Source organism: Pyrus communis, chromosome 1 (assembly GCF_963583255.1).
Source record: "Pyrus communis chromosome 1, drPyrComm1.1, whole genome shotgun sequence".
Lineage (NCBI taxonomy): Eukaryota > Viridiplantae > Streptophyta > Magnoliopsida > Rosales > Rosaceae > Pyrus > Pyrus communis.
Window position 1 is genome coordinate 36,172,839 of NC_084803.1, and position 26,582 is coordinate 36,199,420.

General features: G+C 36.7%; 1 protein-coding gene and 1 pseudogene across 1 annotated transcript; one reads left to right on the forward strand and one right to left on the reverse strand.

Annotated features, from left to right (window-relative positions):
* Positions 1–12,219: 12,219 nt before the first annotated feature.
* LOC137717852 (synaptonemal complex protein 1-like) lies at positions 12,220–19,825 on the reverse strand. Its single transcript, XM_068457350.1, has 19 exons — positions 19,583–19,825; positions 19,442–19,491; positions 19,002–19,209; positions 18,796–18,921; positions 18,559–18,657; positions 17,071–17,747; positions 16,740–16,988; positions 16,528–16,656; positions 16,374–16,442; positions 16,184–16,294; positions 15,561–15,668; positions 15,362–15,472; positions 15,201–15,287; positions 14,441–14,530; positions 14,227–14,334; positions 13,907–13,993; positions 13,714–13,776; positions 13,056–13,158; positions 12,220–12,468 (listed from the first exon to the last, which is right to left on the reverse strand). The coding sequence occupies exons 1-18, from the start codon at positions 19,734–19,736 to the stop codon at positions 13,057–13,059; spliced, it is 2,628 nt and encodes an 875-aa protein (XP_068313451.1). The 5' UTR covers positions 19,737–19,825; the 3' UTR covers positions 12,220–12,468; position 13,056.
* Positions 19,826–22,178: 2,353 nt separating this feature from the next.
* On the forward strand, positions 22,179–26,571 carry LOC137742738 (probable mitochondrial adenine nucleotide transporter BTL2; annotated as a pseudogene).
* The last annotated feature ends 11 nt before the right edge of the window (positions 26,572–26,582 follow it).

Consider the following 26,582-nt stretch of genomic DNA (forward strand, 5'->3'; position numbering starts at 1 on the left):
TAATTTTAAAAATGTCACTTTTTATAAAAAAAAAATTCAAATATATTCAAAATTTCATTCAAATGAACACAAATACCCTCAAATTTAACAATGAAATCAATTAAAGGTTTTTTAGCTACTATTGCCTTAAGCTCCGGTCCAATTTCACATTTGCTTCTACATTCCACCACCACAACCCTATCCCCTTTGACCCCTTCATCACCGACATTGAGCACTGCCGTGGTTACTGCAAGTGGGAGCAGCAGAATTTCAATCACTCTCTCAACGCCTTTTTTCTTACTAATATCATTTTTAGTTTTAAATATAAAAATAGTTTTTAAAGTTAATCCACATGTAGTTATATGATTGTATTTGTGAGATCCACATCGCGCTACATCATGACACTAACAGAGCAATTGACATATTTTTCACAAAAAAAACTAAAATGATCACGATGGACAAATTCAAAGAAAAACTAAAATGATCCATGATACACAAATTCAAGAACACTATATTGATTATCATTAATTGTTAAGGACCAGATTAAGGAGTTATGTCAATGTCATGAATCATTTTGGCTAAAAAGGCTTTAATTTATTTGATTGTTAAATTTGAGGGTATTTGTGTCTATTTAGGTGGAATTTTGGATATATTTGAAAGATTTTACAAAAAAATGACATTTTTGAAATTAAGGGTTAATTTTTTGCTATAGTTGTTAAATATTCGTTCCAATGTACAGTGTAAAGACGGAAATGCCCCCGATTTTACTGTTCAGTTCAGTTTTATTTTCTCGCTGCACAGTTGAATGATTAAATTGTCCATGGGACACGTGTGGTTTTTCTGTGTTCATGAGCTATCAATCGCTTTTTTTGACAGCCTTCCTCCTATATCAACAGCTCCTTAGACCATCTTCAAAGGAGATGTTAAATTTTGATCCTAAAATTTAAATTTGAAGGCTTAAATGAAACTTTAACATTTTTTAAACTTTTAATCTCCAACCGATATGTCAAATTTTAAACATAAAATAATAATTCATATGTATTTTCTTTGCATTGGGAATGAAAAGAAACAAAAAGATAATGGTTTAAACCAATAAAAAATTAATAAAAAGCATTTAATAATTAATTAAACAAATCTCAAGATGCTGTCAAATTTGGCAGTAAGGAGAAGAGATATCAATCTATGTCATACCACATCAGATTTAACTTCTCGGTTGAAAAACATTAATGTTGTCTTTTATTACCGTTATTGCTCTTTGGACATTTTAACATCTCATTTGGAAGATGCTACAACAAAACCACCGCCTTTTCACCCAGACTACCGCCACCACCAGTTCACCAAAATCCGACGCAGCGGTGGCAGTGGGTTTCATGAAGGGTTGTTAGCGTTGGGGTTGAGCTTGGAGCAGGGGAAAGCTGGGTTTCGGAAGCACGAGGGGCTTCTGGGAGCGGGGAGCGGGGAGCGGTTTCAAGACGACGTCGTTGATAATCGAACCTCATATGTGAAAAATGTAAGATTTTGTCTGGGTGGTTTTGTTTTGTTAATTCGAAAGTTTAACACTTCAGATACTTTAATTATAATTTAATCAATGTTTTTTAATTAGCTGTTTTATTTGTTTGCTTAATAAGCAAGAAGACAAAGGAAGCAAACAAGGAAAACTGGAAACTTATAAGAAATTGGGTGAGATTCAAGTAATTCTTTCTGACAAGAAGTGGGTTATAAGAGGATGTTTTTGGGTTCCTTTGACAGAAAACTCACAATTTTGAGTCATATAAACCGATTTCCTTAAGCATTCTGCATGTCAGAGAAAATGGAAGCATGTGAAAAGTGATGGGTTTGCATGTGATTTGAGAGAGAGAGAGAGAGAGAGAATCTAACCGTGGTGATTAAATGTTTCTCAATTGAGTACAATTCCGGCAGGCCTTCGAAACTTGGAGACCAAATCGAATGCCGGCGCTTTCTAAGCCCTATGCAATCAAGGTAAGCAATTTAAACTTTTGGGGTTATTGAAATCGGATATTCGATTTAGAGTTTTATATATGTTTGATAATTTGGCATTTTGGGTATGCTCTGTTTGGACGCGAGCGGATGGACTTGAGAAAGATGAGATTTTTTGTTGGGGGAGATTGTGATGGAGTGGAAAGAAGCATCCCTTTCTGTGATCTGGCCAGCAGAAAGTGCACAAAGAGAGAGAGAGCTGATAGATACAGACCAACCACTACAACCCATCTCATCTTTGCTGCGTTATATGATATTGAGGGCATAACATTTTTTTTTTTTTCACTGCCATCCAAAGGTTGGAAAAGCAAAGTCAATAACCCAAATTATCATCACACAAAGAAATAAAGTGCAAAATCCAAAATTAACCGATTGGAAAAACGACTCCAAAGGCATAAAATATAAGAAATCCAATTAAGATTAGAGTCCAAAAATTCAAACAAAAAAAATGCTAATAAACAATAATATTATCTCAAAAATTTTAAAAATCCGCAGCAGAGCGCGTGCATTTTTGCTAATTATGAATGAAAATTGATAGGGGTAATTGATAACTCTGTGTGTCAGGATGTACTTGTGATGTAGAACCAATGGCTTATGTTTTCAAAGATTGTCGAGAGAAGTTTGTCAAAGGTTGGGAATGTATAATCAACAGTCAGACTACATTGATTTTCATGATTGATTTCATTTTAATCTTACTAATAAATCTTTCATATTTGGGGTTCAAGGTGGAGGTTAGTTTTTTCCCTTGCTTGTTGATTTATTTGGTATTGACGAAATAAATTTATTTTTGAGTAGGACTTTACAATGGCTAATGAGCCTATAATTGTTATTTGTATTTATCTTCTTGAATGGTTGAAGGCAAATACTCACAAGATTGATAAACCACATAGGATTGAATCTTTGCTCGTTCCTCATTTGGATTGGCTTAAGCTTAATGTTGATGGATGCAAGAAGGGAAGTAATAATTCTATTGTAGCAAGTGGTGTTTTGAAAGATTCTAATGGTAAATTAAATTTTAGGTTTCGCGCCAATTTGGGCACAGGTGATATTCTCACTGCTGAGCTATATGGTCTTACCTTGGGCTTACAATTGTCATAGAGGTTATAGATTGAAGAATCATTGGTGGAATCAGCCTTTACAGTTACAGTTCATTTAATGTTGCAAGCTGCTGGCAATAAACATCGTCTAGGTCCCCTTGTTTTGGCTTGTCGAGATTTGCTTTCAAGACTTTGGCAATGCAAATTTGACATGTCTACGGAGAAAATAATTTTGTGCCGAACAGTTTAGCGACCTATAGTTTTGATTTAGATTTAGGTAATTTTTATTTTAATAGTCCTCCTTGTTCAGTTAGTTTTATTCGTGAGGATCCACTTGAGATGTCCCAGTTTAGATTTATTATTGAGTAGGCTTATTTGAGTTTTTGCTTTTAGCCCCATTTTTCAGCCCAAAAAAAAAAAAATAAAAAATGATACGAAAGGATTTTTTTTTTTCTTCTAAAATCAAGAAATAATTTTCTTTTGCTTCTTAAAGGAAATTAGTTGAACTGTGAAATGAAAAAAATATATATATTTATTTAAGGAAAATTGATAATTTTTTACCTTCATGAGCCAAAATTTTCTTTGTTGTAGTTACTTCTTAAGTCATCTAATTTATTATTGTTTCTTTCAAATACAAATAATCTTATGTGTTATTCGTTGTAGTATTTCTTACGTCAAATTTGATTTATCAGTATTTTTCACTATACAAATAATCTAGCTAGTGCACTCTTCATTGTAGGTACCTAAAAGGAAATTTCAAACCATAATTTCCTAGCTGTTGAAAAGTCTCATGGGCAATAAATGCCCACAGTTCCATTAGTAGAATTCTTCAGCATGGGCAGAAGTTTTCAATGCCCATGCAAAGTGAAAGTGGAAAATGAATTGTATTGTCAAAGGACGCGTTACAAGTTTCAACATGCAGTTAATGCATCAGTATGGAATTGCTCTATAAATAGAGCACTCCATATGTTTTCATGTAACAGAAAAGATAAGAAGAAAGAAAACTAGAGAAAAATATCAGTAACATCATCTATTCCTCTGCCTTTTATTTGTTATCTGCCTGTGCTATAATTTTAGTGTGGCATTTTACATCTACCTTGCACCTACCATTAAAAGGTTATCTCTCAAACTTTAACTTTTTTTTTATAACACGTTATCAGCACGAGTCTCTAAATATATTTATTCTCTCATTTCTCTTCGCCGAACGAACGAAAGAAAGAAAAAATGTTTCATTTAAGGTTTTTACTGTTCATCTTTTTCCTCTGCCTCAACTGCGCCGTATATCCTCGCGACGAACTATTTGCTCCATGCCTGCTCTTAGTTCTCCAACTAACGGTTACATACATCTTTGATTACTTGTTTGGTGTAGAGATTGATTACTAATCCAGTATTTATTTATGTTAATTTCACTGCAATCCAAGATGGTGCGGTACAATCGCCCATCTTGAACTGGAAATTTATTCTTACTGCGATCCAAGACGGTGCGGTATCATCGCCTATCTTGGACTGCAGATTTAATTTTACTGCAAATTTTAGGTGGAGCGGTATAATCGCCCACCCTACCCTGCATATTTGAATTTACCTGCTGTTTAATTTCATTGCAATTTTATGTGGTGCGGTATAATCGCTCACGCTGCTCTGCATATTTAATTTTCCTGTTACTTGAGTGGTGCGAAATAATCGCCTATTCTATATTACATTATTTCAATGAGAATGGTGCGGTACAATCGCCCTCCTCATTCACCCTGAAAATCTCGAGCCAGAAGTTTCGAGTGCTTATCATTTTGGCCTGAAGATCAAAATGAAAAATTTGTAAGAACCAGAAGTTCTAACATCATATTCCTCCAGGAATACATATTATTGCAAGTTCTTACACATCTCATTTTCTTTCAGAAAAGAAAATGGCGAACTTGGCGAAACTTGAATTTGCTGCCCTGGATATTACCGGGAAGAATTACCTGACCTGGGTACTGGATACCAAGATCCATCTGGAAGCAGGGAATCTTGGAGATACCATCAGGGAAGAAAGCAACTCATCCTCTCAAGATCGGGCAAAGGCCATGATTTTCATTCGCCGCTATCTTGATGAAGCGCTAAAGAGCGAGTACTTAACGGTTGAAGATCCGTTACCTATCTGGAATGCCTTGAGAAACAGATACAATCACCAGACAACGGTGATTCTTCCAAGGGCCCGCTATGAGTTGACTCATCTGAGGATTCAAGACTTCAAGTCAGTGGCAGAATACAATTCTGCATTGTTCAGAATTACCTCTTAGATGAAGCTCTATAGGGATATTATTACTGAGGAACATATGCTGGAAAAGACTCTCAGCACATTTCATGCCTCCAACGTGCTCCTGCAGCAGCAGTATAGAGCGCGAGGCTACACTAAGTACAACCAGCTGATATCTGTGCTCTTAGTAGCTAAACAGAATGATGAGCTCCTTATGAAAAATCATTATTCCCGACCTACTGGATCTGCACCATTCCCAGAAGTGAATGCTGCTTCCCTCGAAGTGAACGCCACATCCTCTGGTGGTGATAATCATAAACGAGGACGTGGCCACAAGCGAGGTCGATGGAATAGGAAAGGCAAGAACCATGGAGTTCAGTTTCACAACCAGGTTCCGAGGCATAATTCAGGCCCGAGCTTCAAAAATGCGAATCGCCACAAAGGCAAAGCTCATATGAACAATGCTCCTAGAAACTATGAAGGAGCCTGCCATAGGTGTGGTGACAATGAGCATTGGGCGCGTACTTGTCGTACCCCAAAACATCTAGTGGATCTGTATCAAGCCTCCTTCAAAGAGAAGGGTGTCGAGACCAATTTTCTCGACCAGGCTAGACCAATGGATATATCTGATCTGGTGTTTGACTTATCAGGGCAGTTGAACACAACTCATCTAGATGTTCCAGATTTTATTGTAGAAAGGGGAAATGAAGCATACCGGTCCGATTAAAACATTGATGTACTTTTATTATGCTGAACTTGTAGTATTTTTAGATTCAATAAAAGTGGCATGTAAATTTCTTGTTATAACTTGCTTTTAACTCTGATTCTCTTACTCAGAAAGCATGGATAAAAACTGTGGTTATTCTCAGAACATGAGAAATGCCGAAGATATTTGTCTTGCAGACAGTGCAACCACACATACAATACTTCGTAATCGAAAGTATTTCTCAAGCTTAATACTTACAAGAGTAGGGATAACAACAATATCAGGACCTTCAGATGTAATTCAAGGTTCAGGGCAAGCCCAGATTATGTTACCAAATGGAACAATATTGTCCATACAGAATGCATTGTATGCTACTCGATCTACTCGAAATTTGTTGAGTTTCAAAGACATACGTTTAAATGGATACCACATTGAAACAAAAAGTGCAGAAAATGTGGAGTATCTACGCATTACCTCCAATGATACCCAGAAGTGTATATTGGAGAAGTTGCGTGGTATGTCGAGTGGATTGTATTATACATACATAAGGACAATTGAATCACATACTGTCATGAACCAGAAGTTCATTGATTCAAAAGTTTACATGCTTTGGCATGACCGTCTGGGTCATCCAGGATCTACCATGATGCGTAGGATCATTACCAACTCTAATGGACATCCATTAATGAGCAGACACATTGCTGCCTTAAATGATAACCCTTGCAAAGCTTGTTCTCAAGGGAAGTTGGTAATTAGACCATCACAACTAAAGGTTGATGCTGAATCCCCATCATTTCTGCAAAGAATTCAAGGGGATATTTGTGGGCCTATTCAACCATCATGTGGACCATTTCAATATTTTATGGTTTTGGTTGATGCATCTACCGGATGGTCACATGTTTGTCTCTTGTCTACTCGGAATGTAGCCTTTGCGAGACTCCTTGCTCAGATAATTAAGTTACGAGCACAGTTCCCAGATTATCTCATCAAGTCAATCCGACTTGATAATGCTGGTGAATTTACATCTCAAACCTTTGATGATTATTGCATGACATTGGGCATTGATGTTGAACACCATGTTCCTTATGTCTATACTCAAAATGGTTTAGCAGAAGCATTGATTAAGCGGCTTCAGTTAATAGCTCGCACTCTGCTTATGAAAACCAAATTGCCAGTCTCTGCATGGGGACATGCCATCTTACATGTTGCATCATTAGTTCGATTGAGACCTATAGCCAACCATCAATACTCTTCAGTACAACTCGTGTTTGGACATCAACCAAACATTTCCCATTTACGAGTTTTTGGTTGTGCTGTTTATGTGCCTATTGCACTGCCACAACGCACTAAAATGGGACATCAGCGTAGACTGGGAACTTACGTGGGTTTTGATTCACCATCTATCATTAGATATTTAGAACCCTTGAGAGGTGATATGTTTACAGCTCGTTTTGTTGATTGTCACTTTGATGAGACAATTTTCCCGTTGTTAGGGGGAGAAAAGACCGTTCCAGAAGAACGGAAAGAGCTGACATGGGTTGTTCCCACCTTGTTTCATTTTGATCCTTGCAGCATTCAATGTGAAAATGAAGTGAGAATGATCGTTCATCTTCAAAGCATTGCCAATCAAATGCCAGATGCATTTAATGATGATATGAAAGTGACAAAATCACATATACCAGCTGGAAATGCACCTGCAAGAATTGATGTCCCTGTTGGACAAAATAAAGTGGCAGCGAATGATTCATCTGGTGCACGCCTGAAGCATGGTAGACCCCCAGGTTCAAAAGATTCAGCTCCTCGAAAGAGAAAGTCGAGGGCACAACTGAATCCAAATGAAGTCATTCAGGAAGAGAAAATGAATGATACATCCATAATTCATAATTCTGGACTTCCAGAAAAAGAAAATGTCCTTGATGAGACATCTGTCCCTGAAGAGACAGAAGTACATGAAAGCAAAGAAATCTCCATAAATTATGCATGTACAAATGAATTGTGGGATACGAATGAAATAATCATCGATGATATGTTTGCATTTGCAGTAGCCACTGAAATCATCTTAAGTGATGATATTGAGCCCCGTTCTGTTGATGAATGCAAACAGAGACAGGATTAGCCTAAGTGGAAAGATGCAATCCAGGCAGAATTAAATTCCTTGGAAAGGCGGAATGTTTTTGGACCAGTAGTCCAAACCCCGCCTAGTGTAAACCCCGTGGGTTACAAATGGGTATTCACAAGGAAACGCAATGAGAAAAACGAGATCGCAAGATACAAAGCACGACTCGTTGCACAAGGTTTTTCTCAAAGACCTGGAATTGATTATGAGAAGACATACTCTCCTGTAATGGACGCAATTACGTTCCGTTACTTAATAAGTTTAGTGGTTTCAGAAAGACTTGACATGCGACTTATGGATGTCATCACTGCGTATCTATATGGAGAATTAGATACTGACATCTATATGAAAGTCCCAGAAGGACTTAAGTTGCCTGAAACAAGTAACAAACCACGAGGTATGCTCTCGATCAAATTAAGGCGATCATTGTATGGTCTGAAACAATCTAGACGAATGTGGTATAATCGTCTCAATGAGTATTTGATCAAAGAAAGGTATATCAACAATGTTATTTGCCCTTGTGTGTTCATTAAGAAATCCAATTCTGGATTCGATATAGTGACAGTATATGTTGATGATATGAATCTAGTTGGAACTCCTGAAGAGCTCAATAAAACTGCTGAATATCTGAAAAGCGAATTTGAAATGAAAGACCTTGGAAAAACAAAATATTGTCTCGGCCTGCAGATCGAGCATTGTCCTAGTGGAATTTTGGTCCACCAATCAGCTTACATTGAAAAAATTCAGAAGCGATTTGGTATGGACAAGGCTTATCCACTAAGCACGCCAATGGTCGTTCATTCTTTGGACATTAAGAAAGATCCATTTCGTCGAAAAGAAAATGATGAACTGGTCATTTGTCCAGAAGTACCATATCTGAGTGCAGTAGGTGCTTTGTTGTATTTAGCACAATGTACTAGACCAGATATAGCTTTTTCAGTTAACTTGCTAGCAAGGTATAGCTCTGCTCCAACAATTCGCCATTGGAAGGGTATCAAAGATGTATTGCGATACCTTCGTGGGACAACAGACATGAGTCTCTTCTACTCAAAGAACTCCACAGATGACCAGGTCCTTGTTGGATATGCAGATGCTGGCTTCCTCTCTGATCCGCATAAAGCCCGCTCACAAACTGGATATGTGTTTAAGAATGGAGATACAACAATCTCTTGGCGCTCAACTAAGCAAACATTAGTTGCTACATCTTCAAATCATTCAGAAATACTTGCTTTACATGAAGCAAGTCGTGAATGTTCTTGGTTAAGATCAATGATCCATCATATTCGGAATTCATGTGGTCTAACTTCGAAGACAGACAATCCAACTGTCATCCATGAAGATAATGCAGCCTGTGTTGCCCAAATGAAGGAAGGATTCATCAAGGGCGATAAGACTAAACACATATCTCCAAAGTTTTTCAGTGCTCATGAGCTTCAGAAGGCTAAAGTTATTGAAGTCAGACAAATCCGTTCAAATGAAAATCTGGCAGACTTGTTCACCAAATCTCTACCAAAGTGCACATTTCAGAAGTTAGTACAAGGCATCGGATTACGTCGACTTACCAAACAGCTAAATTTGGAGAATGCGGAATCAGGGGGAGATACATATCAGGGGGAGCATCCATGATACATGCTTGTTGTACTCTTTTTCCTTCGATTAGGATTTTTCCCACTGGGTTTTTCCTATCAAGGTTTTAACGAGGCAATATAAGCATACTTGACACTATATCAACGATCCAGGAAAAGTTGTGCTTTTTTTCCTTCGCTATGGTTTTTTCCCACTGGGTTTTTCCAAGCAAGGTTTTAACGAGGCAACTCATGTTGATATGTGGGCATCCAAGGGGGAGTGTTGAAAAGTCTCATGGGCAATGAATGCCCACAGTTCCATTAGTAGAATTCTTCAGCATGGGCAGAAGTTTTCAATGCCCATGCAAAGTGAAAGTGGAAAATGAATTGTATTGTCAGAGGACGCGTTACAAGTTTCAACATGCAGTTAATGCATCAGTATGGAATTGCTCTATAAATAGAGCACTCCATATGTTTTCATGTAACAGAAAAGATAAGAAGAAAGAAAACTAGAGAAAAATATCAGTAACATCATCTATTCCTCTGCCTTTTATTTGTTATCTGCCTGTGCTATAATTTTAGTGTGACATTTTACATCTACCTTGCACCTACCATTAAAAGGTTATCTCTCAAACTTTGACCTTTTTTTTATAACACTAGCTAGGTTTTTAGACGACAATTAAATGAATCATAGAAATGTATACTTAGAAAACAATCTGGTGTATTCCTTGTAGTTTACCTAATAAGTTGTTTTCTTCTAGGTTAAGTTAGTGGTTTAAGATTAACCTTTTAGACAATGCAGAAGAATTTACAACAGTGTAGTAGTATGTATTGTTCGTTGTAGTCACCCACTTAGTCGAATGTTCTAAACAACACTTATTAGTTTATCTAGATGTACATAAATTTCTTTACAACTGATTAAATAGTGTGATCAAGCTCACAACTAGTTTCAACACAATCAAACAAAAGTGCTTCTTCTTGCAACGGACGGCAAGATCCGAAGTTAGGGCCTTACCAAGGCTAGAAAGTTTCCCTTCACCTGAATCGTAAGTGTTATATAACCAATCCAACAGGGCCAACGGATTATTAACATTCACAGATGACATCCGGGATTTGAAGTCCAAACTTGTCTTGCACGATTACGGAGATGACCTTGATCCTCTTCCTCTGTACTACAGAAAGAACAATTACACCATGACATTGCCTAATTTGCGAACCCTCTTGCGTTCATTGCTGCTCTTTCCTCTTCTACTTCCCGACCATGTCATCACTACTGCTAACCTTGCGCGGCTTGGATTGCACCGCAAGCACCATAAGCCAAGGTTCACCGCCGGTCCTTGGAAGCGCGCTCGCGCCATGTTCTACGGAGGAGGCTCTAGAACATTTGGTATGAAAATTGACGTACTTTAAACACCAAACCCAATACCCCAAAGCCCTCAAGCCTCAATACTTTTCCTAGAACTTCTTTTATTAAATTCAAGTTGAAATTTTTTTATTAAAAATCCGAGCTGAAGCGACGCGAGGCACTGGTCCTCGTGGCATGTAGGAGTAGCCTCAAGAATTGACAGCACGGACAGGCCTTCAAAGGCAAGAAAATCAGGTACGAATGAACATAAACAGCGACACTACACTCAAACTTCCCTAATATGCGAAGCCTTGTGTCAAAATTTCCCAACTCTACGCGTAAGGTACACATTATTGGGTTTGTAGCTCTGTTATGAACATTGTGGTCGAAATGTTTGCTACCGTTTACCGGTCATATGATATTGTTTGTTCTCAATGTTGTCCAAATTTCACTTGTTTGAGTCTAAAGTCAATTGATTGTATTGTGTGAGATTATTGAGACATCAAGCTGAACTTGCTTTAAGATATTTTGAGCGGTGGCTTTATGCCAAAAGCCTACACAATGGGTAGCTTAATTTGGTATCGAATTCGCCATCCACGAGATTCAAACCTAAGACCTCTCACTTCCAAGTGAAGTGAAATACCACCAGACCATAGTACTGAGTGGCTCCAAACCCATTATTATATGTATATGTTTGCAATCCATTTCCATTGCACGTGGAAATGGGCAGGGAATGATCAACTTGCAGCTCTTTAGTTCCTTATATAAAGTATGCAATGGCAAAGGGAAGGGGACACTCAAACAACTTAACAAATTACGTTCTTCAAATATAGCCTCTTAGCATATAAACAAAAGCCTCTCGAAAAGCAACTTTAATGCAAGTTTTCTCCAAGCATTTCCAAGAGATGGTTCTCTTTTCTCTTATGAATTCCTCTTGTCATAGCTCCTAGGTCAATACAATATCCCTCTGAATTATTATTGTCATTTCAGGACAAGCTTTGACTCAACATTCACATATTTTGATTTAAATTATCTACATAAGAGAAGTCCTTATCATATCAGGCAAGTAGTAGGAACCTAAGTTGAACCTCTCCCACTCAATGACAATCTTTTGTTATAAGTCAATTAAGCGTAATCTTTATCACTCAAATCCCGTTTGCTAGCGGTAACTAGCACTGGCACGCTTGCAATCACCAAATTCATGTTCAAGTAAATTTTCAGCCTACATGGAAGGCCCATGGTGAATTTTGGGGATCAATTTAACATCTATTTACAGAGCGCAAATGCAATTAATCCAATACTGACAAGAGTTCAGCAGTGACAAAGCAATCCAAAACAGAACCAGAAAATCAGTAAAATGCCATAGTTTCTACCTACATATATATACAAGAGGAAGCCGCTGGTACAACAGAAACCCTGTACATCGATCAGATCATATGCCAGCCTGCTGTGACTGATGCAGTTGGGAGGAACCACAGAAATCTCATCCCTGAACCGAAACAAAACAAGAAGACTGCAGTTAGGCTTCGATTATTTGTAGTATCGACACTGTAATTAGGCTTTGATTATTTGTAGTATCGACACTGTAACTGTATTGCAGATTCCCTTTGAAAGTTTTTAAAGCATTTGCAGCAGCATGAGCAAATCAAACTCACATCGACTATAAACTGAGAAAAAATAGATGTTTGGTTCTTGCCTATTCAATATCTTCCAATTAAAGTAATCTAGAAATATCGAACAATTGAGCAGAGAAGAAGAGATGATGTGCTAACTGATATAATGACTGCGTTAAGAACATAGTTTCCACGGAGTCATAAGATAGATGGTGAATAATAACGAGGTGAAAGCAATTGTGATAATTCACATTACATCTTATTTTATAACAAAGAAGCTCTTAATCTAACACATGCAACATTGATCAGATATCAGCCAAGATGACAAGGCGTAGGAGAATAATTTGATAATCGCATAAAAGAGCTTACAAGGACTTACTAAAAACCAAAATCCACTAAATTGAAGAGGGTCTTTTGTTCCAAAAATGAAATAAAACAACGCAATAATCAGTTGAAAAAGTACCTTAATCAAATGCATAGGGATCATCTGCATATGGATTTAGAGACCCTTCTGAAAACAAGTCACCAATGGTTGATGGATGTGGTTGACCTCCTGCCTTAGATCCCTACAAGACAAGTATAACAAATTGCACTTTCTCAAATGCGATTCAAAAGGAACATCACAGTAGTATAATTTTACATGCAAATCCAGGTTTTCAAATAGCTCAATACATTATAGAACTTCTAAATTATCATCGCATGTTTCCAATCGATAACTTTTGTTTCCCTTCATATATTCATCTTCGTGCTATTAATACCATTATATAAGCCAAGCCAAAACAAATTGGGAAGGAAAAACATGAAAAAAAAAGTATCTGGATTTCTAATTTTTAGAGGATGAGGAATCTCGCAGAAATCTCTTAAAAAGACTTAAAATGAAGCAAAATGAACTCAATTCCAACATTAGACAGCCAGCCAAACCCTGCCCCGCCCCTGTGTCCTCTATTAACTATCTAAACCTCATCTTGTCTCTGTTCCAAGGAAGAGCCATAATGAGTTCATCAGGCATTGCCTTCGTGCTATAAAGAGGTTCCGAGCAATATTGAGGTATGACAAAGTGGAAGCATCACCAGGGATTATAAAAACTGAAATAGATAAGTAATCAGTTTAACTTCTGTTACCTTAACAACAATCCTGGGAGTAGCAACTTTTGGTGTTCTCGTCCTTTTATGTTTTGTTGGATCCTGGTGTTACATATATATATAATTCAGTACAAGATAATGTCCACACAAAAGATATGAAATTCTAGAGGTTTATTGATTTCATATACAAAACATAGCTGTTATATATTCACTGAAATAATCAGGTACATACTTCAAACATTACTGTGCTTCTTGTTTTCCTTCGTTTTGTGATTGTTCTTCCATTACTAGTTTCAACTTCATACTCCCGATGAGTTACCTGGCATGAAGTAAGTTGAGGAGGTAGAGGGAATAATGCATGAATTGATCAAACAATATCGGTAGGCAACATTAAACTCTTCAAACAACCACCAGTGCAACTGCAGATAAGTTTTATATGATATCTTCTTTTTCAGTACTGAGATGCATTTATAAGTTTATAACCTACAGAACAGAGTTGTTTTACCATTTAAGAATACACTAGAAGGCAAACCTAGTACAGAAGTTATATACCTTTTTGTGATTCTGTGGAATACTCATTACACTTCGTGTGTTTATGTTCTCTACTTTCTTCAACAACTTTGACACTGGTGTTTGTGTTACTTCCAGTAAAGGTGACTCCTATCAATGAAATAGAATGACACATAACACATATCATAATCCTTCATATCTTTATGTTGCAGGGATGAAAAATAAAGTAACGTGATTTTTTCATTATTGTGCCAACCTTTCCGTCGTTCTCTGGTCTTACAAGAGAATGCTGACTTCTTTTTCTACTAACCGTGTTTCTCATCTGCCTTGAAGAAATGGAGTAATCCTGAGACAGAATGAAGTCATTAAGATCATAGAATTTCTGATTAGTTTCTCTTTTTGTGCATATACTCCCGATAAGATAATTTACGCTTCAACCACAAAAAAAAAAAAAAAAAAAAAATCTTAACAATATGCTTTCCAAGTCCTACCTGCCATGATCACTATGTTAACCATAGTCCTCATTGTTTCAGACCACAATGTTTCCCAGTTCCCAACTCCCCCCATCCCTCTCCCTGTGTGTGTGTGTGTGTGAGAGAGAGAGAGAGAGAGAGAGGGAGGGAGAGAGAGGGACAACTAAGGATGCACATGAAAAATCATTGTGAGAAACATAAGCAGATGACATTGCTACATCCGCACATACAGAAAATATTGCAGATGATGCAAACAGAATGCCCATAGAAGATACCAGCACTAAAATTACTATGAGACTTGAATCACGTGTAACCTATTGTGATAGGGATAAAACCAAAATTGAACACTGGTGTAGTAATCTTAACTAAATCAATGCCATACAGTTTAAACAACATTTTAGTTCAATTTCCACAGCCACAGTATCTATCTGGACAAAAATTAAGATTAACCCAATACATCCAACAATTGCACCTAAATAACTTAAACTAAATTTATCTGTGTTAGTGGATATGAGAGAGAGAGCGATCAATTTTTAAGCCAACCTTCTTTGAATTCACTTCTTGGTCCTCTTGTGGCTTATTACCCATAACTCTCCACTGCATTTGCAGTAATGCCCTTTGCTTCTCCTCCTGTAATAATTATCATTCCGTAGGTAAAAGGTTCAAAAAATCAATTATTTAAAGAATTTGTGGTAGATATGTACTTTGGACTTTTGAAGATCCAATTCACCCTGCAGCTTTCTACACTCATCTTCATGCTGAAGCCTCAAACCTCTCAGCTCGGCTTCATGTTCGCTCCTTGTTGAAGTTATTTTCTAGGAAAATAATAAACTGGTCAGTAAAGTAAGCATATAAAACTCTATTTAAATTAGCAGTTCCAACTTAATTCAGAGCTATTTGAACCTCTCTTAATTCGTTTTCAGCTTGCAGTTGGAAATGCTTTAGCTCTTCGCTGTGTTCAGATTTTAGACTCAGTTCCTTCCTATCATGTTCCTGCTGAATGCGACTGACCTAAACAGCATCAAGTATGAAAGTCAATATTGTTCTAAACCAAATATGCTAAATTAGACCTTGAAGTAGAAACGTAGTCAGAAGCATCAATGGTAACACCTTATCAAATATGTAACTCCCATATTAAATTTGGATTAATTCCTTGTAAAATTTCACATTCATCAATAAATTGCGGATAATCTTTTTTAATAGGTTAGCTATTAATCCAAAGAGACTGAGCAATAAAATAATTTTTTATTTTTTTCCAAACTACAGTTGACAGATGCTGAGAAGAATTAAGGGTGAATGCCAAGAACGAAATTTCTGTATAATCTGATACAAGTTCAGAGGTATTTACTAGTTAACATAAGTAAAAGAATTACAACTCTTAACTGAAAGTAAATGTTTCATAATGTCAGAAATGGGTTAGAAACCAAAAAATGTGATTTGGTAGTAAGATACCGAACAAATGCATCATAGGAAAAAAATTATTATCAATTTGATATTTATAGCAAGCACCACTTTCCCTCACTTACCAGAGTAGCGTGTTCCTCCTGAACGCGCATCAAGTACTGCCTCGATTCTTCTTTGCATTCTTCAAGTTTTTTCTCACATTCTTTCTCCCTTTCTCCAACAAGTTTTTCAGCCTGAAGTTTCAAATGGATTACTATTGAAGAACATGATTTATTTCTTAACAATTGCAACAGATGATAACAATGAGCTAACCTTTTCCTTTTCCATGTTAACTATCTCCAGCTTCTCGACCTCATACTTCTTCCGGATGTCATTAATTGCCTAATTAAATCCCTCTTACTGTCAGTACTTTGTTACTAAAACTACCTATGAGGTATCCATATAAGTTTATTGCAAGAGATAACACCTGATCATTCCTCTGAGAGATATCTTTCAAATGCCTTGATAATTCCAGTTGTTTACTCTCTAGCATGAGATCATATTGCTTCTTATCTTCCACAAGTCTACTTTCAGCAGCAGTCAACAATGCCTTGTTCTGCAACAAATTACAGAATCATAAATAAATGCAGAATTGTATTATGCACTCCACACATTCTCAATCTCTCACTGAATTCAAACCTCTGAAATCTGTTCTTCAAGATTCTTCTCTCGTTCCTTATATTCCAGAATAAGTTGCTCCTTTTCCTCTAGCGTGCTCTGGAGCTGGTTGACTTGTTTATCCATCAGATCCACTTGCTCTTCATGTTTTTCACCTTCCCTTAGTAGACCGTCTATTTGTTCATCTTTTTTCTGTATCTCTGCTTGTAATTTCTCTGTATTATCTTTATTCTCAGTTTCTAAAGCTGACATTTTCAGCAACAGATCTTGCTGCAATATGGTATAAAAACAAAGCTTAATATGGAAAAATTGCATCTCTAGTAATAAAATGAATGTGTGGGAACTTGCTAACCATTTTATTCTCCGACAATCTTAAACTTTCTGACAGAGAATGAATTTGCAGTTCTAATTTGGAGACCACCATCTCTGTTTCAATCTTCTTTGAGACCTGAATCTCTGCTTCAGACTCCAAATTCTCTATCCTCTCTCTGGCTATACTGCATTCCTCTGATAGTTGTGCCATAACAGACTCCTGAACTTTCTGAAGTTCGATGACCTTATTGTTCAACTCCTGATTTAGCAATTGTATAGCATCTTTTTCTGATGTTATTTTCAGAAATGCATCATGCAGTTGATCATACTGTCTCTGAGCAAGCTTGGCACAAAGGTCTCTCTCCTGCTGGACCATCTTGAAGCAAGTGTCGTAGAGAGAGTTTAGCTTATCAAACTTGTCAAGAAAATCCAAACTTTGTTTATCCAATTCAGCCAGGTGTGCGGCCAACACATGAACGAACCCTTCAAGGTTTCTTATCTCAAGGACTGACATATCTAATCTCTTAACAAGGTCATCGTTGCTCAACTGAACATTGTGTTTTTCCATTTCCAAGTTCTCCTGAGCAGTTATCAAACGTTTAATTTCATCCTCTTTTAACTTTAACTCAAGCTGCACCTCACCCAACTTAGAGTTCAAACTCTCTGTTGCCAACCTATTAGTTGCTAGAGTTGCCTCAAAGTTCTTAAGCATGGCATCTGCAAGGAAAATAAAAGAATGACTGCCTTTATAAAAACAATTCCATGACAATTTGAAGTACGTATTTTTGTATTGCGTTCAACTTGCTCAAGGTGCAATTGTTTTCTCAATGACTGCAACATGGAGGTAAGACTAAACATATTGTCAAACATCTCTCTCTTTTTTTCGTTGTCAGCAGTGCATGCTATTATACTTAGACAGTAGATTATTGACTATTAAAAATGTACTGCCTGATCTAAAACAAGTTTTAAGAGAAAATTTCTAGGTTCAAGTGGAAAAGAGTTTCATCTTCATCTGCCGATGAAGTAGAGAACGGTGAACATTTAAGACTAGTAGAATGTTATAAGCATACTCTTTAAGAGGCTTCAGGGGTAAGAGGAACATTGATAGAATTGCCTAACTTGATTTTATATCTGTTTTCACCAGTACGAATCAGAATGTTGAAAGTTACAAGGTGAAGTCTATACACCAATGTATTTGACTATCACTTAAGGGTATTTAACCATATATAAAATCAACTTATGTTGAAGGCTCCCCAGATCGTAAGGGAAAACTAATGCATGAGAGGTATTCCATATGCCAGATTGATGCCCTTTTGGATGATTCCATCTCCCTTTTGGAGGTAGGATGTAAGTTATTCAATGAACGTAAAATGCTTTCTACGAATGAGCTTCAACCATCTTCAAAATCACTGAACAAACAAATTGATCCCCTGGTAAAGTTCCATGACTATAATCTAAAATTCAGAAAACTTGTCTGGTTCAATTAAGTGATAACATCACCTCTAATCTTAATGCATTAGATGTTTACCTTTTTCATCTATGAGATTTGCATTTCTTCTTCGCTCATCTTGATAAGATCTATCCCTTTCTTCATCATCAATTTTGAGTTCCTCAAGCTCCTTTTCACCTACAATTATGATTTAGAAACATCACAGAACAGCAGATGAACCTTTATCCAGTCATACAATACATCATCCATAGATTCTAAAGTTCAATATTCTCTCAGAAAAACTGAAATCTAAATGAATTGGGGGAAACAGCTTACGGTTCCTTATAAGTTCCTCTGCAGACTCTAATTTTAGAGATAGACCATCCATCTGCTGATTTAAACCGTCAAGAGCTATGGAACTTGCAGAGAGTTTGCATTCAAAGGACTCTTTATCTTTCTCAGCTGTTAAAGAAAGTTAACGATAAATACAGCTGCGATCAAAAGCAAAAATGAAAGGTCAGGGAGCTCAAAATTATACTTACCATCCTGAACCTGACCAGCTAAAAGCTGCAAAGTTTCAGTCAGTTGATCGCACAGAGTTTTCGTTGAAGAAAACTTAGACTCCAATCCTTTCCACATCTTTTCGTCTTCCTTCTGCTTCACCTTAAGCTTAGCATTTTCATTGAAAGCATTCTGCAATTTTTCCTCTAATGCACGAATATGCTCCACTGATTTTTTCAGCTTATTGTTCTGAATTTATCATTTAATTAGTTGATCAGATAACTTCGAATTTGTATTCTTACGTATATCTATCTGTATTGACAAGAAATTGAAACCCTAACTAATCGAAGCAGATTGTTAGACACAAAAATCAAACCGCACAAATGCACAATCATACATTCACACGCACAGGTAGAGAGAGAGTGATCGATAGAGAGAGAAACAGAGAGAGAGAGAGAGAGAGAGAGAGAGAGAGAGATACCGCCATTTCGAGATCAGTTTTCACTGAAGCTTGCTCTTTCACTAATTTCTCTGTAATCGAAATAAACAACAACGGATCGTCAACAAAAACTCCGTGATTCCGAAAAAATAAACCAAAAATTCAAGATTTTCAGTTCAAAACCTGCAGTGAGCTTCAAATTTGCGAAGCTTCCCGAAGCGATCGAATCTGGAGGACGCGAAGAGTAAGAGAATATCTTCGGAGCTCCTGAAACCGATTTGGAGAGGGACTTGAATTGATCCAAGTTCCTCATGCCCGGAAACCCTAGCTTTTGCATTTTCGAAACCTAAATTTGATCGCGCAGAGAAAACCCTAGAAATTTGTCTAACGATTTCTCTTTCTCTCTGGAGCTCTGCGAGTTCTGGAGTTTCAAATGTACAGTGAAATGAAATGTATTTGGCGCCAAAGTAATGTTACAATATATATAGTTTTTTTTTTTTTTTTTTTGGGATTAAACGTCGTACAAGTTTGATGCAAACGGCGAAGTGATTTTATTTTGGAAGTTTTAACAAAATATTTTCTGTATGTAAAATAATATTTTTATTTTAAATAGTTATTCTGGTATTATTCACTTATAACATTTTTTTTATTTTTTTATTAAAATTCAAAATTTTCAAACTCTTTTCATTAGTTTTTATTTTTATTTTTTATGATAACTAAAATATAGACAAAATAATGCTTAATTCAAATGTCAGTGGTTTAGTGATAATATTAAGTCGGTCTTGTAAATGAGAAGTCTTTATTTGTGGATGATGAATTCCTCAAATACGAATTCGATACTAAAATTGTATAAATTTGTGTTTACCAAGAAATTTTAAGACTTATATTTTTCTCGATGTTAGATATAATACTTTTTGTTTTGTTATTTCACCAAGAAATTTAAAGTCATTCGCATCTTGTGTTTGTATTCAAAACCATGTTGTTTATAGTTTTGTTGGTGTTAAAATCAAACCAAGTCGCACTTATGTCTACGCGTGATTTACCTCAACTGTTATTTTCATTCTCAATGCCAAGAGATGGCTTGAGATAAAGTATGAGAATATGTGTGCCACTGTTGGAGACTATCCACAGACAATGTGTATGCAGTGATTTGTAAGTTTACGTTTAGATCTGACTTCTTAACCAAACAACATAACACCAAATGAAATGCTAATTCGGTTAGGTTTGTTTATGCCTGTAAAACCGAGAACTTGAAATCTTGTGTATTATGCTTTGCCTAATAACGTAAATGGATGAAAAAAGTATAAATGAAAATTTGAATGTAATCATTTCATTGGTCGAAGCAAGATTACAATTATTTAAGAGAAAACTTATGGCTAATTAAACTTGGTACTTTCTTGCATGATTCGGTAACCAAACACTAAACAACACTACCATAACGGGTTTCAGATCATGTTAAGTAATCGGGTCGTTATGGGTCCTTCGTTAATAATGGACTCTTAACTGGTCTATCCGTCGATAACCCGTTTCAACCCATTAAAAAAATGTTAGTTTGGTAATTTTAAACTACTAAAAATAAATTTACTACAGTAGTCATAGGATAAGTGAGAAACTGACATTAAAAATCTCACTTATCCTATAGCTACTGTAGTAAATTTTTTTAATAGTTTAAAATTATCAAACTAACATTTTTTTAATGTTGGTTAACGTGGGTTGCAGTGCTCAACATCAGTCAACCGTCAAGGGTAGCCAACTTTGACCGCTCATTATGGAATTTTTAATGTAGTTTTTTTTTCCTAAAAACACCGATGAACATTAAAAAATTCATAATAATTAATTTACACGTGTGAAAAATGTGAAATAATATGCAAATGCTTATGATCGTATCTTCTACACTTTGACAAGGGGTTCATTGTCGTTTAGCTTCTTAAAACCCTCTAAACTGTCATGAACGGTGTTTTTAGGGAGATTTCAATATAATTATTTACATTCATAATAATTAATGTGTGAAAAGAATACACAAACACTCGTGATTGCATCCTCTACGATGGTTACATCGTAGTTTAGATTTTTACAACCCTCCAAGCCTCATGAATAGTGTTTTTTCTTTGAGCGAAAAATTAATAATAATTAATGTACAAGTGTCAAAATGCAAAAAATAAAAATACTCGTAGTGACAAGCTCTATAACTTTCATGAAGGAGTCAACTCTGAAATTCGACATCATAATCCATAAAATCCTAGATTTATATTTAACTGTCGTTTACGTTTACACTCATTCTTCTCACCTAGATTTATATTTAACTGTCGTTTTCTTTTTTGAAAACATGATCTTTTTGTGAAAGCAGAAAGTTAAAAAAATGTTAAAAAAAATATGAAAAATTAAACCGACGTTCATGATCTTTTTGTGTCGTTTTCTTTTTAGAAAATTGATAATAATTAATATAAAAGTTAAAAAAATGTGAAAAATTATACCAACGTTCATGATCGCAACCTCTATGCTTTGATAACGGCTACGTTGTCGTTTGAATTTTTAGGATAGGGTATGTAGATACTAATTCAACATGACAATTTTTATTTAATTATTATTGAAGTAAACAAATTTTTTTTTTAACTGATAGCAAGTTAGGTACTCATTAACTACACAAGTTATTAAAATATCGAATATATTACAAATATGACACAATCGATAGGTCTAATGATGTAGACTCTACGACTAAGCGACAATATTTATCTTAATTTATTCAGAACATAGACATGGGCGCCTGATAGACAAAAAATAAAAACTGACTAAACAAGAAAAACGCACTTGGCTGTGTGTGGAGTGAGAGAGCACAGCCATAGCCATAGGCCATCGGACTGATAGGACATAGGAGGGAACTGAATTATACTATGCATGTTTGGCGATGGAAGCAAAGCTGCTGCTATCGAATCCGCCATTGTTTTCCCCAACCCTTCTTCCCATTCGCATTTCCATCCCATTCCCCCCTCGTACTCTCCAATCCCACAATCCCATTCCCACCGCACTCTGACTCTACCACCATCCACACCCTCCAAATCCAATTCCATTCCCGCGCCTAACCAAATGGACGACCCAAGTCCCGCCCTTTTCATCACCGGCGGCCTCTTCTTGGAACCCACGATTCCCAATTCCCTGCTCAATTCCGTTGTGTCGTTTAAGAAGAACTCTCCGTCTTCGGCTGTCGTTTCCGGGGCGGGTTCGTCGTACTGGTGTAGGCTGAGGGCGGTGGCCGGCGGTGGGTTCTTGTCCGTGAGCTTGAATGGCGATGGTGTTGTTCGGGAGTCTAAAGGGTGTTTGGTGCAGAACGGAGATGAAAGTTCGGAGGAGACAGCGCCGGCGGTGGTTACAGAGAGGAAGAGAGAGAAAGTTGGGGTTAGGAGTCGTAGGGCCATGAATACCACCAACCATTTGTGGGCTGGTGCTATAGCGGCCATGGTTTCCAGGTCTGTGTTTTTTTGCCTTTTTTCATATTTTTCATTCCAATTTTTTTTTGGGTAATTTGTGTAAATTGCATTTGAGATGGGTATTCACACACCCTTTTATCTCTCAAACAACCCTTAATTTTTGTTCGTTGATATTCTTGAATTCATTCGATTCGACGGCTGAAAATTGAGAGCGTGAGAAGTAAAAATAGAGGTGTGAATAACACCGTCCTTGATAATATATATTGTTTAGAAGAATTATGGAATTGATTTTCCCACTAATATTATTTTAGTTGATTGTATAAATTTGTTGATTTAAGTAAGTTGATTTCCTATTACTTTATTTAGAATGGGAATTTTATGATTAGATGAATTGAACGAAACACGTAAATCGAAATTCAGAGAATTATGTTCCATTTACAATGTGGTTTTAGAGATTATCATATCGAACTCTAGAGTTTCTTTTTCGTTCTTTATATGTTGCTGACTGAAGGTTATTGTATCAGAACTTTTGTTGCACCTCTTGAGAGACTAAAGCTGGAGTATATAGTGCGCGGCGAACAGAGGCATCTATTTGAGCTCGTTAAGACAATTGCGGCTAATCAGGGGTTGAGGGGCTTTTGGAAGGGGAACCTAGTCAATATTCTTCGTACAGCTCCATTTAAAGCAATCAATTTCTATGCTTATGATACTTACAGAAAACAATTGCTCCGCTTCTCCGGAAATAAGGAGACCACAAATTTTGAGAGGTTCGTTGCTGGCGCTGCAGCTGGAATTACTGCTGCCACACTCTGCTTACCTCTTGACACAGTAAGTGAGTTTAGAATTCGTCCATTTGATCAATCACTAGCTGAAATGGGGTCGTTCTTCCAGGTAGAAATGAATATTCAAGTATATGTTTAATTCCCTAATGTGATGATACAGCTAAATGATATAATTTCTCCTTTTCCCTGCCATAACCTAGGCTAGTGTAAAGTACCTGTAATTGGGAGTGTTTAAAGAGGGTATGCTGTTTAACTTGGAATACCTTTGGGCAGAGAGATAGATTATAAGATCTTCTGAAATAACATATGATTTACTAGGAAAATGTTGGTCTTTTCCTCTTTTTGAATGCACTTTCTTAAAGCAGATTAGGATATTACTTGGTGGTACGTGAGATATCTTTAGTATATGTAAGCAATTGTCATGTTGGTTCTAGAAATTGTTGTAGTTCTGACTCCCTCTGGATATCCAGCAATAGACTAAAACTTAGTAAAATAGAGAAAACTAGAAACATAAGATTTATACTGGTCCGGCAGGACTTTTGCCTACGTCCAGTTGTGATTTCCCTGGGTAGAGAAATCACGGCTTCTTTGATTAATAATAGAGTTACAGTACTTTTGCAAAACCCTAGAACTAATCACCCATAAACTCTCTCGGCTTTCTGACCTATTCCAGTTATCTTCTAGGATTCCCAATCTAATTGTACAAGGAAACTTTGATTCTTTCCTAGTCCTTTTAGGAGAAGAATCGGTGCACCTATATTTTCCCTAATACAATCCTAAACAAAATAAGACACTAACTTTGACGAGCCAAAATCCTAACAGAAATTACCTGTAGCATTGTATTATAGCAATAATTTGAGTCTAAAATCGCTTTTCTAAATTCTTCTGTATAGCCTTAATTCCGCTTGAATATAAAATTGGGCATTGTGGATCTTGGAAAAGTATTTGATATGTCAAATGCCCTGAAGAAAACTCATAAAAGTTCTGTAATTCAGATGCTGTGTTGAATCCCTTCCTCGCTGAATGTTGTATTGTATGCACACTCTACACAACTTGTGCCACTGATATTTCCTGTGGTCATGCATAAATTGTTTGATATTTTCGGGTATGATGTTGCACAGATAAGGGATTTCTTTCGCATGTTGAAAATGAGGTCTTCCTTTTGCAGCTTAGTCTTTTTTTAAGGAAAAAAAAATCATGGTTTGCCCTTCTAATTGAATACAAAGATTTCCTACCTGTAAGCCAAGCACATTGCAGATCAAATTGGCATTGATTTTACCTTCTGAACTTCTGAGGCAGATCTAACTCCTAGGTTATGCCTGATGAAAATACGTAAAGTAAAAGAGAGTTTATGATGCTATTGATTGTACCCTACTATGTACTATCACACACAAATACTAACCCTAATGCCCTATATCTAACTTAATTGTTGTGTGTTTCAGATTCGGACTCAGTTGGTGGCTCCTGGTGGGGAAGCCTTGGGTGGTGTGATTGGTGCTTTTCGCCACATGATCCAAACTGAAGGGTTCTTTTCGCTTTATAAGGGCTTAGTACCCTCCATTGCAAGCATGGCACCTGCAGGTGCAGTTTTCTATGGTGTCTATGATATATTAAAATCAACATACCTGCACTCCCATGATGGAAGGAAAAGAATTCACAAGATGAGCCAACAGGGGCGGGGTCAGAGTGCTTTGGACCAACTGGAGTTGGGACCGGTTCGGACTTTACTATATGGAGCTATTTCTGGTGCTTGTGCAGAAGCCGCCACATATCCATTTGAAGTGGTGAGGAGACAGCTACAACTACAAGTCCAGGCAACTAAAATGAATGCCTTTGCAACTGGTATTAAAATAGTTGAACACGGAGGTGTCCCAGCTCTCTATGCAGGACTTATCCCCAGCTTGTTGCAGGTATGTCATTACAAGGATCACCATTTACTTAGCCATTTGTAGTGTTTTATGGAAGTTAATATGGTCAATTTGACGCTTCTGGAATCATAAACATGGTCATAGCTTCTGCATATAAATTCAATCAATTTAGCAAATTGGTTGTCATATTCTCATTTAAATGTCTTGGTTTCAACAGCTTTGAAATTTTGGTAAACAACATGGATTCATAAGTTCTGCTATTTTATTTTATCCTTTTTGTTTTTTTCATGTCTTTGCTCTTCCTATGTCATATGCTTTATAGGCTTTATGGGATGGTACGTGTCTCCCAAACTGAGTATTTCTTTCCAAATTTCGCCTTTCTGTGTTAGCCCGGAAGAAAAACAACATTCTTTTGTTGGCCATACTAAGATTTGATGTGCTTGTTTGGACTCATTTATTCCGTTTCCGTAATATTCTCCATTCATTTCCCATGTAGCATTTCTCTCAAAATTCAAGCATTAAGGCTATGCATTTGTTCTCATCTTCGGTGTTTTGCATTCTCAGGTACTTCCTTCGGCCGCAATAAGTTACTTTGTGTATGAGTTTATGAAGATTGTTCTCAAGGTAGAATGAAGAGATAAAATGAGTACGTCCAAAGGTATACAATTGGAGGTTTCACGGGGAACTCAGTGAGGAGCAGCAGCTATATATTCAGAATCCCACAAGATTCTTGTATTGTGAAAGCAAGGAAAATACTCAAATCTGAATCTTCTCTCAATTCATGCTAACTCATTTGCAAATCTAATTCTTTGGTCACTGCCGAAATTTGAGTTTCATTCCCAAGAAACAGGTTCTTACAGTTCCCGTCCGATTTTCGCCCGTGCAGCGCGTGCCTACTAATGGGAGGTGATCTGCTGTTTGCTGCCCTCATTTACTTGCCTATAGATGGGATGGGATTTTAATTTTATGGTATATCCTTGTACACTGTAGTTAGTACTGAATAAAGAATTTGTGGCACACTGTGCAAAATTTAGTATTCCCAAATGCTCTGCAGGTGCGTGCTTATTCTAAGGAGGCAGATTGTCTGCCCTTTTATTTGGGTGTTCTT